At 44.1% G+C, this 19,331-nt stretch overlaps 1 protein-coding gene across 4 annotated transcripts in view; it reads left to right on the forward strand.

The window, feature by feature from the left end:
• The window catches only part of YAP1 (Yes1 associated transcriptional regulator), a 105,388-nt gene that overhangs the window by 70,936 nt on the left and 15,121 nt on the right, over window positions 1–19,331 (forward strand). For 2 of the 4 annotated variants that reach the window (XM_068266855.1, XM_068266854.1), the window contains exon 4: window positions 4,632–4,745. The exons of the other annotated variants lie outside the window; for them this stretch is intronic. In XM_068266855.1, the coding sequence (XP_068122956.1) occupies window positions 4,632–4,745 (114 nt within the window). The remainder of the gene's footprint in view (window positions 1–4,631; window positions 4,746–19,331) is intronic. 4 annotated transcript variants of the gene reach the window in all.

Genomic DNA, 19,331 nt, shown 5'->3' on the forward strand with positions numbered 1-19,331 from the left:
CTAAGGAACTGTGGGCCCCGATGCAAGTTTTAGAATGGGGCCCCTAGAGCACTCTATCAATAGCAATTGATACGGTGCACCAAAACCTGCCAACTACAGTGTCAGAGGTACAAGAGGATGGGGAACAGTTTGTTAATGATTACCACTATTCAAAGTATCCATAGAAGTGACTATTATGAGTACAGGACCAGTAGAGAGCTAATACTATAGTTGAGGGAGGACCCTTTGGGGCCCCTCTGGCCCAAGGGCCCCGATGCGGTGGCTTCCTCTGCAACCCCTATTGCTACACCCCTGTGTAGTTGGGTAAAGTCCTAGATGCAGTGACTGTATTGCAACTGCAGCTTAGCCTCAGCCCAGTGCTCTGTTTACCTGAAAGTACGCTTGGCTTTTAAAAATCTAATGAGATGAGATATATTTGTATCAGCCGGTATATCCGGTTGTGTTGCTAACAGGCGAGTGCGATTGTGTGAACTGCACCCAGAATATTGCTGATTATGAATCACATGTTTCTGTTTGGCTCCAGCCTTATACGCCTCACTTGCTGCTTTGCCAGGATAGTAATATTATATTGAGGTTTCAGGCTGCGCACACAGATCAGAGTTCTCCTTACAAAGGTTCCCTGGCACCTACCCTGTGGCGCTATCGTGTGGCAGGGGGCGGCATAGACTTCTGTTGGATACACACTGGCACATGTTGATTACATCAGTAGCGTTTACCTACAGCAGTGATTGCTAACCTTGGCACTCCAGCTGTGACAAAACTACAAATCCCATCATACCTCTGCTTTCCCGAGTAATGCTTAGAGCTGTCAGAGTATTGCAATGCCTCATGGGACTTGTAGTTCCACCAGAGGTGGAGTGCCAAGGTTAGCCATCACTGACGTACACTGCCGGCTATCACTGAGATGAATGTGCAGTGAGGAGCAGGGAAACGTCACTGTGTAAATTTACAGAGTTTAGCCTGTCTAATCCACCCCACCTCCCTCATCTGTGACTAATCACAAGTTGTACTTTGATCTCTCCCCTGGGTCAGCTAACCGCCACGGCAGAGAAGGCAAATAAGCTAATTTGAAAGCACTTGATGTTAATATGTCTGCTTCCATGAAAGCAGGAAGTTGAAACACTGCATATTTATTTTAGGATTTGTATCGGCTGTAACAAAGAAATGTTTTTCTTTAAAGGTTATTGTGCTGTTACGTATCTTTTAGAGCAGAGAGGAAATTGTAAGTTCAGGTCCGCTTTAATGTTAAAGTGGATCTGAACTCAGCAATAGCGTAATCTTTAAAGAAAAACTTTTCTTTATTACAGCTAATACAAATCCTGCAATAAATCTGCAGAGTGTCTACTTCCTACTTCTATGGAAGCAGACATAGGGTTAACATCCTGTGTTTAAATAATAGCTTCTCTGCTGAGGACTGTTGCGAATCCTAAGCTGACACAGCTGAGAGATCAACTTAGTTGTCATTAGTCATTAGCTGTGATCACTTGTTAGATGAGGGGGAATTAGACAAGCTAAACTCTCTAAATACTTACAGGGTGCATTTATCTCTGTTTTCCTTCTGTCCTGTGCAAAAGCTCAGTTTAACATGCTGTTTGTTTTTTTTCAGTACAGTGAAGCCTCATTGCACATTTTAATTTTTGCCGGCGTTTTGCAGGGGTGAGTTTTCCGCGATTTCATGCGGAAAAATCACTGGACAGTCCGGCGATTTTGGCGCGATCACGGTTTGCACTTCTATAGCACTGAAACGTGATCGCCTGGAAATCACCTGAAGATGGTGCAGGCTACGTGTTTGGTGGTTTTGCCCGGTTTTGGGCGATTTGCGGTGATTATCGCAAATCGCCCAAGTAAGAACGGGCCCTTAGGGTTTCATAACGCTACCGCTTTGAAAAAGCGCTAGCGTTTGAACATTTTGCCGAAATCGCGGCAAAACGCTCTAGTGTGAATGGGATCTGACTGTTTGATGAATTTGGATGAGCTAATTTTTACTATGTCAACCAAATTTACCAAAAGTCAAGCGTCTATGCCAAATACAATTTTTTTTACTCTGCAAGTGTTCAGCTAAACAGGAGTAGAGATGACAACCACATGCAAATATTTCTGGCTTCCATGCAAATTGTATGCAGCTTGGAATTGAGCCAGTTATAATTGACAGGAAGTAGAACTGACTGGCCCAAAGCCAAGCTGCATATAATTTGCATGCTGCCCTATGTCCTGGATTAGAAATTGAGAAATTTAGGTCTGATTTGCTAAATGAAAATATGGGGGTCGACTCCAGGGCTAGTCACACCTAAATATCTCGACTTATAAGTCTCTCTCCCGCCTGTATATATGCAGTGTCCCTTTGTAGGCTTACAGTGTCACGTGACATGCATTGGGAGCCGGAGGGACGCTGCTCAATGCTGACTGGCCAGCAGTGAAGAGATGACTAGAGGATCCAGTGCTGGATCAGGTATGTACTCCGCCTCTACTGCATATACACATGGGGAGGAGACAGTATATAGTGGCCACACCTACTGGGTGGGGGGTACAGATACTTAACACACTACTTACTAAGGGGGAATACAGATCTTGATGCACTGGGAAGGTTACACACTGTTTACTAAGAGGGGATTATTCCTGTTTAAGAGCGTAAAATATCGGGGTCAACTTGTATACGAAGTTGAGGATATACAGTATTTGCATGCTAGTCTGAATGATTTGCGTCTCAATGATCTGTGCTTTCCTATCTGACCAGTGTTTACCATTTCATCAGATGGAACTACTGTGGACAGAACAGGCTTTAGCCTTAAAGTGGATCTTAGCTCAGGACTTCCTCTCTGCTCTAAAAGATTAAGGACAGTATGAAAGCAATCGGGGGGGGGGGGGGGTTTACAATGCACCGAAATCCAAAAAAAAACCTGAAAATTTACTGGCTGAACCTTCAGGGAGCAAAGGAAGGGTTAAAGCATCTGTCTTTCCTGTACAGCTAAATCAAGAGTTGCTGTGCATCCTGCCTGCTGATTACACACTTGTTACACTCAACTGTAACTAAATAAACAAACACAGCTTGGTGCAGCTTATTTCTACAGCATTTTTATGTGGAATGAACACTTTTCGGTCTCTTCTTTGCAAGTGCTCAAGTCCACTTGAAGTTACCTATTCATCGACACATGGGGTTTTCATTCAATGGAATGGTGTATAAATCTTAGCATGGTTTCTTCTTTCTTAACATAAAAATAAGCCGTCGCTTTGTATTGATTTGTCTTACTCTTTCATTTTTTTAAAGGATATTAGTGTATTTTTTTGTGTGTTTTATCCATTGTGCTTGGTAATAAAAATATTTTCTACAATAGAAACAAAATAAAAAAGAAACTTTAATTTTGTAATATGTTTAGTTTTTTTAGCTCCATCTACATCACCATTTAGTTCAGTGAGTATAACAAAATGTGGCTTTGAGGAAATGTGCACATTATATTTCCGTTACCCTAACAACTATTAGGGGTGGTGGTTTTGGAAAGGAGCACTGTAGGGTAGGGACAATGGAGAGAGGAGGAGGGACAATGGAGAGGAGGAGGGACAATGGAGAGGAGGAGGGACAATGGCTAGTGAATGTACACACCTAGATTTTATGCCAAGATGGCTTCAAAAAGATCCTTTCAGCTGAGGGTCATATATCTTGTATAATCGGCATTGCTGTTACCGTAAAGAGGTCTTTAACCAGAACAAAATCCCCAGACTTGGTGACTGATAACTAGACCGTGTATTCCTTTTATCTGTATGGCATAACCAGGCTTTTCTTGTACTAACAAAGTTTATCACATCTTAACTGATATTTAATATTTTCCAATATGGCATAATATAAATAAAACTAGTATAGTAGTAATTTATGATTAAACTTAATATGTAATTAAAGTAGAAGTAAAAAAAAATCATACAAAAATACTCTAAAGAGGAGTACTAGGGGAAACAAATTGCAACACGTTCCAAAGGAAATGTACAGAGAAGTTAAAGTAGAACTTTTCTTGGTCTTATGCTGAAAAGCCCCAATAGGCCAAGAAATGTACAGCGATAACACGTGAGGACCTGTGCCACAGCTACTGGGTAATAACTAGCCTATCTGCACATAACGTTATCTGAGTGGGTATGCCTAGTCAGGCTTATACATACCCCTCATCACCTCCATGTGCACAGAGCTAAGGAGCTGACCTCCCCTGCAATCTACGTTTGTATATCCAGCTAGGCCCATAGCTGGCTATAGAAACTTTTTAAAAACGAGTATGGTTGAGGTGAGCCAGCGAGAAAGTCCATACGGGAACAGTTCTGTAATCACAGTATCACCTACAACTTAACGAACTCTAATTGGCCGAATAGTGTGGGTGTGTTATTATTACAACCTATCTGAAACCTAGCAGTTTGAGAGGGTGCTGTCCCACCCGATCATGTTAGTAGAATCACCCTATGGATTTACTTGCTGGCTCACCTCAACCATACTAGGCCCAACTTCTCTGTCCGTAAAAGGGCATTTCCTTTGGAACTTGTTGCAAAAATAAAAAATCCCAATCAAAATTTTAAACTGAAATTTTTGCACAATTAGTTATCTGCTGGCTCCTACCTGGTGGCTGTTATAAATGTTATTTGTTAATTTACTGTAGGTCCACTACCAGATGGCTGGGAGCAGTCCCTCACTTCTGAAGGGGAGATATACTACATTAACCACAAGAACAAGAGCACATCATGGCTAGACCCACGGTTAGACCCACGTTTTGGTAAGAAAGCGCTTACATCCTTTGCTTAATTCTCTCTGTTTCGGACCTCTTCCACTATACCAACAGCAGGACTTTTTAATCTGGCCTGAACTATTCCTTGTTTTCTAATATTACCCTGTACCTGCATCTAGTATCTTTATTTTTGCAGGCTTAGATCATAAGGACAGTTACTGTGTGGTTGAGCCATCCTTCCAATGGTTATTCATTGCCATTTTCTTGCCGTATAATGGCAGCATTTCACGGTCAATGGGGACACCGTTTGGCTGTTGTATCCTGCATGTGACGTTGTTGGGCTGTTGCTGCCCACTAAAATGTATTTGGAGGGGTACAGCACTGATTCAGATGCCACACCATCTCCAGCCTCTGGAACCTCCAAGCATCCTCAAATGGGAACAAATAACAGAAGGACAGCTGTCTACCATTCGTGTGAACTCGTGTTCTTCAACATTTTAATAGCATGTACCCCTTAAACCCCTATGTTAATGATTGCATTGGCCAGTTTCCTCCTGCTGTTGGTATCTTACCCCTTAACAGTGCACATACATTAGGAATAAGATTATTAAATGTAGTTCAAACATTGATTCTTTTAATTAACTCTTAATACTTATTTAGGATTGTTTATATATGACTTGAGACTGTAATTGATACCTATGACAATACCTATGACAATTTCCAACGGAAGAACCCCCTAGGGCAGCGTTTCTCTACAATTCATTGGTATGTACCCTTGAAAGCCTGTGCTCACAAAGTACCCCCTCGTATGGTAAAGATTACCTAAAGTGCCCCTTGACAAATATATTTAATAGTAGTAGATGTGGTTTCTAAACAATTTCCAAGAGTTTACTATGACATTTAAATAGCCAAACTAGAAATGTGGTGGTTTATATAGGATTAATTTATTTTTTATTTTGGAAAACTATACATTTGCTATGTTTAATTAACTATATCAAGCCCGAGTACCCCCTGTACCCATCAGAAGAACCCCCTGGAGTAGACGTACCACACGTTGAGAATCTAGGCACTAGAATACATGTAAGACGAGACAAATAACGTTTTAAATTGCACTTTTCTCCTAGCTGACTCAAAGTGTCTGTTTCCATTACACGCAGATTGGATGCAGAAACACTGACACCAATGAATGCCTAGGGGAAAATCTGCATCAGAAAAATTGGTTTAGTGGAAACCAGCCCATAGGCATTCATTGGAGTCAGTTTTTCTGCATCCAATCTGTGCGTAGTGGAAACAGGCCCAAAGCGCTTGAGCTGAAGCCACTAGAGCGCTCTATAGGCGGCAGCAGTGTTAGGGAGTCTAGCCTAATCTCCTTACTGAATAGGAGCTGGCGTACCGAACAGGAAAAGCTGAGATTCATACCCAGGTCATACCCATGTCCGTTTTTATGCTGTGTGTACCGTATGCCTGACAGGACTTTCCACTACTTCCTCTTCTTGGTGGCCCAAAGACTGCTACTGGAAGGAAGTAGGCACTGACGGCAAGAAAAACGTCACAAATGTCCTGTTAGTTTTAGGTACCACCACTAACCTATTCATTTTATTTCTGCATTTGTGTAATGTGTAGAGATTTTACATCATATTCTATTCTTTGGAATACAAAGACAGTTCATAGTGGCCCAGAACCATTAGGAAAGTCTAAAGGGCTGAAAGAGACCGTTACAAAGTAATGCCAAGTATAATTTTATCCTCTTAATACACAAGTTTTTTGCGATAATTCCAGCTTTATGTGAGCAATTTTGGTTTCCCATGATGCATCACTCCCGAATATACAGATCATCTTATTATTCCCCAGAAAACCTGTAGCGAATACATTTTACTTTTTCTATTCTTTGTTGACCCTATTAGTGCTTCAAGTTCACCTGAAGTGAGAGGCTCATGGAAGCTGCTATATTTATTGCCTTTTAACCTCCCTAGTGGTATGATTATTTCCGGATTTTAGGGTCTAAAAGTGGTGCAATTATTTTGCACGCTTTTGGACCCTAAAACGGGGGGGGGGGGGGGGGGGAATCATGCTGCTAGAGAGCCTGGAGCAGCCCCTGCACGTTGCGCACCTCCCTGGGATCCAGCGCTGCAGTTCTCCCTCCATCCTCCGGGGTGGGGCTGTAATCTTGTAGTGAGACCGCCGGCTGTCATCATGACGACAGAAGGCGATCTCACCAGAGAGATCCAGAGCCTCCGAGGACTGAAAGGAGAATGGCTGCCGGCGTCTGGATCCCGGGGGAGGTGAGTTAAAACGCCCGCTGCGCTTAAGGCTCTGCACAAGCTTCCCATCGGTCAGTCGGGCTCGGGATTACTGCTCCTGGCTTCTTTTTTCCACAATGAGCCGGACTCTGTATACCGCCAGGGAGGTTAACTGCTTGCCGACCGCTCCACGCCAATTGGTGTGAACGCAGCGACAGCCCCAGGACCACTCCGTGCCGACTGGTATGAATGGCCTTCTATGGGGCAAGCAGGAGAGCGTGCGCATCTCCGCTTGGAGCTCTGCTCCGCCTTCAGTCTCCCAGCGGCGATCACCATCTAATAAGGCTGCACAGCACTGCGATCTAAGGGGGGGTGTAACACCACGGTCCTCAAGTGGTTAAACAATACCAGTTGCCTGGTGGTTCGCTAACCTTTCTGGCATCAGTGGTGTCTTGACTCTCACACCAGACACAAGCATGTAGCAAATCCGATCACATTTCAGTCAGAAACATCTGATCTGCATGTTTGTTCAGCATCTGTGGAGGTAGAGGATCAGCAGGACAGCCAAGCAATCTGCACTGTTTAAAAGGAAATATGGCAGCCTCCATATCCCTCTTACTTCAGGTGTCCTTTCAGAAAATGAGACCTTTCTTCCAGTTGAGACACACATTGCAGGCCCTTCCAGATGGCTGCTCAGCAGTTGTAGCTTTATGAAAGAGTACTGCACTAGCCTTACAATCCAGGGCGCGCTATTGGGGCCGGTTCACAGTTGCTTAAAAAACATGCCCGTTGGGACATTTTTTAAGCTCTATTTAAACGCAGGAAGCGGATGCTATGTTAAAACTAGGATCTGCTTTCACTTAAAAACACGGACACACTTGCTGCGGAACGGGAGACGAAACGCAGAGTCCCAACTGCAACCGTATGGGAAAATGTGTGCATTTAAAGCCTATGAGAACGGACACTGTCCTTCTCACTAGGCTAGTTGCCACAGTCGCATCCCCCGTTTCGATCACTGCCGTGACGTAATGCTTATGTGTCCCGCCGCTGCCGCTTGGTTCTTCCTACATTGCCCGGTGGCCAGTTTTAACATGGGGAATCGCCATTTGGCTGCAAAAGACCAATGGAAGTCCTCGGCAACAGGGATAATTCTCATTGGTTCATGTTGGACCAATACAAATTATTCTTATTGGCCTGATGCAGCCTGTGGAGAGCCCCCATGCCTGTGCTGGCCTTCAGGCTGAATAGGTGGACCGAACAGCGGCGGGACAGGTGAGCGGCGATGCGGACGTGAGCGGCGCAGGAGCGGATGTGGAATGGACGGGTATAATTTTTGCATGCAGATGCAACACGGACAGAACGCTTTCACCTAGTGGATACGCTTACAGTTTCCGTTCTGCATCCGCTCAAGAGTGAACTGGCCCTTAGGCCTTGTTTCCATCTGTCCGCTTTTCAGCAACATGTATCACATTGATGTGCTGAAAAAAAGCGCGCACCCTAGGTCTCGTTCACATTTATGCAGCGCTAATGGCCGTGCGATTGGAACGCAATGCGTAGGATCGCACACCATCTGCTGCTACCTGCTGCGCTGCTGATTCCATCCATTGACAGTGAATGGGTCAGCTCTGTGCTTGCAGGCAAATTGCATGCAGCAGTACACAAGTGCATCATAGCGCATCGTACTGCTGCGCAACGCCTTTGATGTGAACAGCAGAAGGGCTGTCTATGCCCTTCTGCCGTTCTTACGTATGACACGTCATACGTGCTTCCAAATGCGCACGGAAGCGCGTATGATGTGAACGAGGACTCATTAACACTATGTCCGCTTTTTTATCAGCACATCAATGTTACAGATTGATACACATTGCTGAAAAGCGGACAGCAGCGCACTAGTATAATTGAGATGAGGCCTTATTCATTCTTGTGTCCACTGTCCTGGCACTCTAATAGACTACCTCTTTGGCAAAAGCTTGTTAGATGTCAGAGCTGCATATGGCTTTTCAAAACAATGTCAACATCTGTAGATTAGAACTGCTGCACTTTAGGACATCCCGACAGTATAAACAGCGTACTTGTGCACATGTGAGCGCTGTGTAGCTGGCTGCAGACTGCTGTAGTCTCGCACCCATGCCATGAAGCAAATCATTCCCTTTAAAGCCCGTCTTCAAAACCCAGACATTTATCTCTTGAGATACATCCATACATGGCCATGTGGCTTTGTTTATTTATTTAGAAGATCCCAGTCGTCTGCCGTTAATCAAACGTGTTACTTTTTTTTGTTTTGTTTTAATACTCTGATTCCCTATAAACTAAAAAGCCTCACCCACAGCTTTTTCAGAGTGCCTTGGCACTGTAGCAAGGGATTATTGGAGCTCAGTCTGGGCAGGAGGAGGAGGTTACCAGCCAGAGATTTCAGAAGCAAAGGGGAGGAGGAGAGGGGACTGAATTTGTCACAGGCTGAGGGCTGGAGATGCTATCATCTTGCCTGTGTGTGATGTGACAAATATAACATGGCTGCTGTCATTGTATCACAGGGATAAATAATCATAAACTGTTGAAGCTGTTTGCAGCTAGATTTGTGTAAACTATATAAACTTTAGATAAGATATATAGAAAAGTGACTTGTTATAGTTAGTTTTTCATTTTGGATCTGCCTTAAAGAGAGATCTGTCAACTGACCATACACTACAGGCCAATTCCCAGTTGACTTCACAATGAAATCTCTTAGGAATCGTCTGCAACCGCTGCTGCCCGCAGTGTATAAATATGGATATGGATCTCTGCTCTCAGTGTAACAGCAGAGCGAGCGTACTGCACCATCGGTTTCCCTTCGGGGCGTTGGTGGGGAATTGCGAGCTTTTCAGACATATTATAAATTAACGGCCAAGTGAGTTGATTAGTAACTCTGGCACCCTCAGATCTCAGTAGTTTTTGTCCAGGTCTCTGGAAGTCCCTTCACAAGGGGAGTGGAGGTCCTTTGGCCTGTAGAGGGGGGGAGACCAGGAGACCAAGAGTGCAGTATCATTAAGTGAATGACTCAGTGGCTAGAATATACTCACAAGGATGGGTTGCAGTCCTGCAACCATCATATAGGCATGCGGAAAATAACCGTTCCCACTCAGTATCCCGGAACCTTCCGGAACTGGATGGTCGCTCTCCTCCTGTGGGCCTTTCTACTGGTGAACTACGTGTAGTAAGTACTAGGTCTAAAAGGCGCCCTCGCCCCACACGGCTTAGCAATAAGGTTATTTGTTTGTATTGACCTGAGGAAGCAGGCCGAGACCTGTGAAACTCGTTGTCTACTGTACAACCTTTCCATAATAAAGACTCCTTAATTCCATCTGAGGAGGTAAGACACCTCTTTCTATATTATTGTATAGCAACTTCAGCTAGACCCACTATTATAGTTCTATTGGGTGCCTCCCCAAGTTATCAAACTCAGATCATTCTATTACTAAAACAGAGCTTTGCATTAAAGGTTTTCTAAGTTCAGAAAGCCTGACATCTGCAAAGCTTAATAAGCTGAATGTTGAAACATGAATTTGTTATAGATGCAAATTTTACCAGTCAAACTACCCGGTGAAACATCAGAGAATTAACGCAACAAATGAACAGATTTGTTCGGTCTATTCATCTAATACGGATGAAAAAGAGCTGTGCAATCCTGTTTTACCTTAAAGTGGACCTGAACTTTCTCTCTGCTCTAAAAACTAAGCAACAGCATAATAACCCGTTAAAAGAAAACCACATTTCTTTGTTACAGCTGATACAAATCCTGCAATAAACCTGCAGCGTGGCTACTTCCTCCTTTCATGGAAGCAAATATATGGTCAACATCCTGTGTTTAGAAAGTACTGTAGCTGCTTTGCCATGGCAGATGAGATTCCTGAGCTGAAACAGCTAAGAGATCAAATTACAGTTGTGATTAGTCACAGATGAGAGGGTCTCAGACAGCCTAAACTCTCTAAATACTGTGTGCAGCACCACGGAATATGTTGGCGCTTATAAATCGATTAATAATAAATACATACAGGGTGCATTTCTCTTTGTTTTTCTTCTATCCTGTGCAAGAGTTCAGGTCCACTTTAAATCTCCAGGAAATCTGTTGTATATGGCGTTATAATATGTAAGTGCAGCTATGCCACCATGTTTGGACAAATAGCGGTAGCTGTGAGGCCGTGAGTTTGGTGTGTTGGAGGAGGTATAAGCCTCGCTGCGTTAGATTCTTCACTAATCCTATTTTGTAATATAATCTATGCTGAATGAAAGGCCGATTGTCTCCCCAGAATGCCAGTGTGTCACTAACTTCAAATATGAAAGGCATTCGGCTTTGGTGTTTAGACAACGAGTGACCAGAGTACCCCTTTTAGTCATTTTTTTTTCTCAGTTAGATTACCCAGCAAGCTCATGGTGAACCAGAAATCCTAGGAGTGTGTAAGGGGGCTGAAAAGGACCAAAAAACCCTCTTACTAAAATGCTATATAAAGTAGAAGTTTGCCTTTAAACAGAAAGTATTTGTGATTATTCAGGTTGGAGTGAGTTCTGAGGTGTCCCACAATGCTTCACTGCCGAATATGCAAATTGTCTCTTCAAGCTAAACACACCTCTAGAACTGCTGGAATGCAATGATGTGTCAGCTTGTTAATTGTATCGAGCCACACCAGTGCTGGGCAATCTGTAACTCAGGGTGTTTCAAGTCCTACCCCATAGAGCCGCATTAGTCCATGCCAAGCACTGATGAGGACCAACCAGTCTTAAACAGTCTGTATGCATTTTGGATTAGTATGGCTTTGTATCATTGCATTCCAGCTGTTCTGGAGGTATGGTTAGCTTTTAGGGACAACAATAGATGATTTGCATATTCAGCAGTGATGCATTGTGGGAGACCTCAGAGCTCACTCTAACCTGAATAATCGCAAATACATAAGAAAACATAACAGAAATGCACCCTGTATGTATTTAAAGAGTTTAGTCTGTCTAATTCCCCCCTCATTTGTGTCTAATCACTAGTTGTAATTTGATTTCCCCCTGTGTCACATGACTAACTATGGCAGATATGCAGATAAACCCATTGGAAAGTACAGGCTTTAAACAATATGTCTGCTTCCATGATTCAGGAAGTGGAAAGTGTGCAGATTTATTTTAGGGGGTGTATCAGCTGTAACCAAGAAATGTTTTTTGTTTAAAGGCTATTATGTTGTTGTGGATCTTTTAGAGCAGAGATGACGTTCTGAGGTCAGGTCCACTTTAATCTGCCCAAATCATCAATAAATAGATCATCAGTTGCTCACGATGGATATAAAAACATATGGTCAATTAGTAAATAGCCGATTTATCAATCTGACAGAGAAGATGGGAATGATCGTATCTGATCTTACCTAAGATAAAATTGTACCGTGGTTGGATTAAACGATCATCTCCAGTAGATTACTTCCAGTTTGTGAAGTTGACCTGAAATAATTATGCATAAAAATCGTATTGTCCGTGGGCACATTTAGGCATGCTTGTCCTAGCGGTTTTGTGGACTGGCGCTTTGTGATCGCGTTTGCATTCTCCATGCAGGATTTTCTGCTTTCGTTAGCAATTCTCAGGGTTGCCGCTAATTGCATTGGATTCAGGAACGCGTGCGGGAAAAAGAAGAAAGCCGTCCAATTTTTAAATTACGGAATGTGAATGAAGTGTGCGATTCCTGTACTGGCCATTGAAATCAATGGCCAGTGCGGCACAATGCGCACCATTGAAATAAGTGTGCTCTATGCCTAACTGCAGAGACACAGAACATTTATATCGCGCTTTTCTCCTGGCAGACTCAAAGCTCCAGAGCTGCAGCCATTTGGGCGCACTCTATAGGCAGTATCAGTGTTAGGAAGACTTGCCTAAGGTCTCCTACTGAATAGGTGCTGGCCTACTGAACAGGCAGAGCCGAGATTCGAACCCTGGTCTCCTGTGGGAAATTGGGATGCAAAATTAAGAGCACTTTGGATTTGCAGCCATGACCGGTAGGCGGTATAATTCAGGAGATGGCTGAAGCAGACTGAGCTGGGAAGACCATTTTACTAACAATTAAGTGCACACATACAATAATTGTCACCTATTGGGTATCGGGAAACAGTCCCTCTGGTGACAACTTGGGGAATGAAGTTGTGCAGACACATACCTAGCCTTGAGGCTAGCGATGTGTTCTGGGGAAGGGGGGGGGGGGCATACAACAGAGTGGCTTCCATCGCTCAAGTGATTGCTAAAAATAACATGATCGGTTGTGCTTGGGCATCGGGGAGGGGGGGGGGGGTTTGAGGATCCGCCAGGACAGATCCTTAGCTAGTCCTGGCACTCGAGGAAGAGCAATTGGCAGCCGCCGCACACACAGAACGATCGTCAGCTGAAAACATTATCAGTCAACGGTTAGCATCCTTTGCATCTATGGATTGGAAGGGAAAATAAATGCCAGGGCCCAATTTCACACTGAGGGTGGGGATTTCAAGACCATATGTGGAATACGGACCCTGGGGGTGAGAAAATCACACTTTATCATGTGTGATTTTATATCTTGGCAACTTATTAGGTTTAAAGCAAACTGTAATTTATAATTAAGGTGCTGTATTGTTGGCATTTAGTGAGGCACTGTGAATAGTAAATAATTTGGTCATCTCAGAGGAGGTTCCCCCTGAGCTGCTGCAGCGTCCTCTAATTCTCATCCTGTCGTAATTACGATTTGCCCCACTGTAAGCCATAATTATCACAGTCTAGTCTTTTTTTTCCGCCATCCTTTGTCCCAGTGCAGAGAGTGGATGTGTGCCGAGATCGGGCCGGTGTAATTGGGGGTTTTGTCTCAGTGTTTGGATGCCGAGTGTAGTTTAGTTGTGTTCTCCCTCCGTCCCGCGGATCTTGAACACAACATTATGTGGTTTGTCTGCCTGTGAGGTCCGGCGACGCTTCACACCATCTCCTCCTCAGGTGTGCAGACAGGAAGCAGGCGAGACGCCACCTATGATAGTTATTAGCTTTATTGCTGCTTCCAGGAGAATCTTACCAGAGTTAGATCAGACTTACAATGTACCTAAAGGGAAAAAAGTGCCCAATTGGGGTACTTATTTGGTAGAGGAGATGCTCCAGAGACTTCTGAAAAAACAGTGCTGGAAATGTGGGCGCAACCAGTGCTGCCATAGGCTATAATGTGATTACAGCTATAGCTGTCAGTAATTTGGGCGCCGTCAAAAGATGAAGCCCAAATAACTATAAAAACAGCATAATTTGGCTGCCAGCAATAGCTGGAAGCCCAATTACTCCAAAGTCCATGGCATCCTGGAGGAGGAATAGTAACTGACGCTGTTGGGACTTTTGCAGGAGCAGGCTCAGCCATTTTCCGGTGCATTTTGCACACTGCATGCGATTCTGATTTTTTTAATCGTTTTTTACATCCGATTCCGATTTTTAACTGTTACTGCATGCTTTGGATTTGCAGTGTGCAGGGAGCCTTACTCTGCACTTAAATTTCCCTGCGCCTTATATGTACGCTCAGCGGCTATCTCAGTCTTCCTCCTTTTCAACGTTTTTTTCGCTGGTGCCCCCTGCAGCACTGTGCAGGTGGCTTGAGCTTGCATACTGGCATGAAGTTGAATGGTTTTCTCCCCATGTCTGCGTGGGTTTCCTCCGGGTGCTCCGGTTTCCTCCCACATCCCAAAAAACATACAGATAAGTTAATTGGCTTCCCCCTAACATTGGCCCTAGACCAGTGATGGCTAACCTTGGCACTTCAGCTGTGGTGGAACTACAAGTCCCATGAGGCATTGCAAATACTCTGACAGCTCTAAGCATAACTCGGGGAGGCAGATGCATGATGGGATTTGTAGTTTTCACAGCTGGAGTGCCAAGATTAGCCTTCACTGCCCTAGGCTATGATACATGCACTACACACGATACATACATAGACATATATTGTTGTGAGCTTCTCTGAGGGACAGTTAAGGTGGCCACTAACAGTTCAATTTCTAGCGAAAAATCGTTCGAGCGATCAGAAATTCTAATAGGATGAAAAATCGTTCACTACACCATCAACGAACCAATCTTTGCTTCCCATCTATCACAACCAACAAGAAAATCCAAATTTTGGTTTGACAAAAATCCAATCGGACGACTATTTTTTATAATATTTTGTAATAAATTGGGCCTATCAGCTGAGATAATTTACAACCAATCCGATCAGAATTTCTGATCGCTCTAATGATTTTTAGCTAGAAATTGGACCATTAGTGGCCACCTTAAGTGTCAAGACAATATATACTCTGTACAGCGCTGTGTAATATGTTGGCGCTATATATAAATACTTAAATGTTTTTTCCCACTGAGCCCATGTGATGGCTTCTTGACGCTATGCTTTTGCAAGCTTCTCGTGTGCCTGTGCCGTCATACGGGTGTGCAGCCGCGGACTTCAGCAGTCCCAGCGCTGGGACTGAGGGGGGTGGGGGGAGGCTCGGGAGGATCTAGACGCTTCCCTCTGAAGTAAGGATCTACCTTTTTCCCCTAAATAACTTGTTTGCTTTAAAATCCTTCCTTCATAGTTGTGTCTAATTTTGAATGGCTAATTGTTGGCCAATTTTATCACTTTCATGTAGTACGAGGGCAAATGGATTTTAAATACTTAGAACATATTGTGTAGGTAAGCTCTCATACAACTTGGAGATGATAAAATTGGCCAATGTCCAATCAATATTGGATGTGTGTAAACACCCTTAAGTCCAATCTACACGATACGATTCTTTATACGATTTGTTTACGATTCTATTTACGATCCGATTAAATCCAACATGTCCGATCGGGATTTGATTCGAATTATTTCGATTTGCCATTGCAAAACAATGGCAAATTGAATTGAATCGAATCCCGATCGGACAGGTCGGATTTAATCGGATCGTAAATAGAATCGTAATCGAATCGTATAAAGAATCGTATCGTGTAGTAGATTGGGCTTTAAAGTGGATCCGAGGTGAACTTTTACTCATTGCATACTTGTGTTCCTTTCCTATTGTTTATAGGGCATTCCTCAAGCCAAATACTTTTTTGTTTTTGTTTTAATACCCTAATTCCCTATAAAGTAAATAAACCACGCCCACAGGTTTTCAGAGAGCCTTGGCAGTAGCCAGGGCTCATGGGAGCTCAGTCTGGGCAGGAGGAGGGAGGAGGAGGAGGTGGTGTTACTAGTCATTGATTTCAGAGGGAGGAGGGGGGATTAGGTTTTTTTTCACAGGCTGAGTGCTCAAGATACTGATAAGCCTGCCTCTGTGTAATGTTTACAAACAACATGGCTGCTGTCATTGTATCACAGGAAGAAATAATAATCTTCTATTAAAGCAGTTTGCAGCTAGATTTGCTGTGTAAACTATCTAAACTTTAGATAAGATATATAGACAATTTACTTGTTATAGTAAGTTTTTCATCTCGGATCCGCTTTAAGCCTTGTATACACACGAAAATCCTGCATGTACAGCAACCCCCAACGCCTCCCGGCCAGCTATTGCTTCAGCCCAGCAGTCGGCCGAAAGCGTTGGTCCCCCAGAACATGTTGTTAGCCTGCAGGCTAATGAAGCATCTGTACAGCTTCAGCCCCGCAATGCCGCTCGAGTGATTGGGTCCTGATCCCCACCAGGCGACAGGCCTCGTACATGGGTACAGGGTTAATCCAGTGTGGAGTTGGCCTCCTATAAAGAGTGGCTGCAGGCTTGTAGTGTCCTGCAGTGACAGTATGCGAAAGTGGTGGAAGGCTTGTAAGTTCAGTTATCTTTACTGTGCAGGTGTAACCTCTTTTTATATAAACAGTTGGTCGGGTCCTTTAAATAAACCTTTGTATTTACAATGTATAATTCAGGGGTCCTATTTCAGGGTTATGCGCGTCTATAAATGTTAGACGTGCTGTTACTATTAGCCGTGGAGCGGACTAGCCCTGCTTTGTGTAATGTTTGACAGCACTTATTTATAGATCCAGCGAGTAAGTCCTGTGTGCTCCAAAATAGATCTTTTTGTTACTGGGATGAAAGCTGAACAGCTCTGAGGAGTCAATGTCTGCATGGCGTCTTCATAGAGCTAAATGTGGTATCTGCTACGGTAATCTTTATTTATAAACCTGTAATGTGGCGCTCTGTAGTAGACTGAGATGGCGGAGACAGTTTGGATTAGCAACATTGGTTGCTGCAGTTATTAATAATTGTTCATAGGGAGAGGAACGACACTTCTCTACATCCAAACTTCATACAGTTTCTATGAGGGTTGGTTCACAGTGCCTAGTGGCGTTGCAGAATAAAGTCAGCTCACTGCCCATATACTTCTATGAGGCTGTTCAGTACTGCGTTGTAACGGATTGCATTATTCTAACTCACTGCTTGCAAGCCTTGTATTAAAGTCTGTCCAGTCCTCATTGCAATCCCGTCTCCTGCTCCCTAGATGTGCGGCACTGCTTTACTCGCCTGCTCTCAGCGTTCCAGCGATGGGATCTCCATCCGCCTGTCCAGTGTCCTGTATCCATGGCTACAGTGGTGCCTCATGTGACCTGTTACATGTTGCCAGGTCACATGAGGCACCGCTGTAGTCAGAGAGATGAAGCAGGACTTCATGCGTGGCTAGTGACCCTATCACTAATCTGCTAAGAGCGGGTAATGAATACCGTGCTAGTTTTTACTTCCCACCTGGTGATGCCAGCTTGTATTGGCTTCTTTATGATCTGGCAGTTTGACTGATTTCAGAGAACTCTGACAGTGCAATTTTTGTTCTTTACTCAGTCTTTACACCAGTGGATAGTTGTACATTCACAGCCTAAAAATGATAGTCAGTTCGTAATATGGCCCCAATTGCAAAAGTGATGGTTCTACCATCTTTGGCTCCTTTTTCTATCTCCTTTGGTTTTTGGTGAAAGGCATGTTTGGATTAAAGGGACTCCGAGCACCTCTCATGGGTATGCCTAGAGACACCAACCAGTATTGCAAAGTACTAAAAGATGCATACCTTTCTGTAGCTTGTGCTCTCCCCTTTCATTTGATGCCTGAATCGCCGTTCTACACCAAACAGTTTTCGTTCGATTTTAATTTAAAAATCGCGACTTCCATCTTGGCTATGTTATAACTTCCGGGTCACCCTGTCTTCTCTGTTGGAGAAGTGCATTACTGAATGAAGCAGGAAGAGGAAGTGACACGCATGGCCATTGCTAGAGTCTCCTCCGGAGGGGTCATAGCCTGACTTTGTTGGAAGTCGTCTGGCTTAAAGGCATGCCCATGAGAGGTGCTCGGAGTTCCACATCTTCAGATTAAGATTTACTTGGGGCTCCCAAGCTAGAAGAAGGAAGAACTGGGGTTACATGAAATGTACCCCTTCCTGCTGTTCAGGGCTGAAATGATGCTGAATGCGGGTGTTTGGGTTCCGAACCACATAGTTCCGATTTCATACATAAAAGCTAGTTAAAATTAGGAGTAGGGAACTGTTAGAATTAGGGGGACATTGGGGGGAATGCTGAAACCACTGGTGAAGAGAAGTCACAGAACTAAAGCTTCACATGAATCCAATCTCTGTTATGCTGGCTATTCATGGTACGTTTATTCCCGCATAATCGAGCCGTTGATGGTGGCCGATGATAAAATCCGACGTTCCCGACCACCCGCCAGATCGATTCTGCGCTCGATACCTCGGACAGGACAATAGAAGAAAAGGAGCAGGAGATAAGAAGCGCCCGCGGGTACAAGCGGGAATCGATCCAGGCGCCCGTGCGGACGAGCGGGAATCGATCCAGGCGCCCGTGGGGACGCCGTACCATGTATTCCCAGCATAAGGCTCTGTTCCCATTTGTGATGAATCTGTTTGGCAAAGAGCGGAGTGGACGGTTCTGGGTCGGCTCCTTTTTTTTTTTTTTTCTCCGTTGCGTCCGGGGCGTATATGTTGTGTCAGAGGTGGCTACAGGCAACGCATCCACTCATATAGATAAATGCAGCAAGTTCGGACTCTGTGTTTGGATTTGCCAAAGTGTGGCAAACGGATCTGTTATTTTTAGGATCCGCTTCCTGCACTGAACGGAGCTTGCAACAACTTACTCAACTGTGAGAACCGAGCCTTACGGATTGAACTTGTGCCATTTTCCCTGTGTCTGTGCCAACTTCAGGTCTTAAGATGGGCAGTTATCTGTTTGGCTGCTACAGACCTAAAAAGTTTCAGCCAGTCCATTGTATCTTTGTGAGGCCAAGCAGTGTCGTCTTTTCTTCTGGCTGGTTAGGCTTGGTAGATGCGCAATTGTTGCACCTGAAGAAAGAACGTATAACCTGCCGTCTTGTAGCTTGCTTTGTTCCGTCACAACAAAAAAGAACATAGGCTGCTGCCTCAAGGGAGAATGGCCTCATAAAAGGACTCTTCAAGTGGGCTG

Source organism: Hyperolius riggenbachi, chromosome 2, assembly GCF_040937935.1.
Source record: "Hyperolius riggenbachi isolate aHypRig1 chromosome 2, aHypRig1.pri, whole genome shotgun sequence".
Taxonomy (NCBI): Eukaryota; Metazoa; Chordata; class Amphibia; order Anura; family Hyperoliidae; genus Hyperolius; species Hyperolius riggenbachi.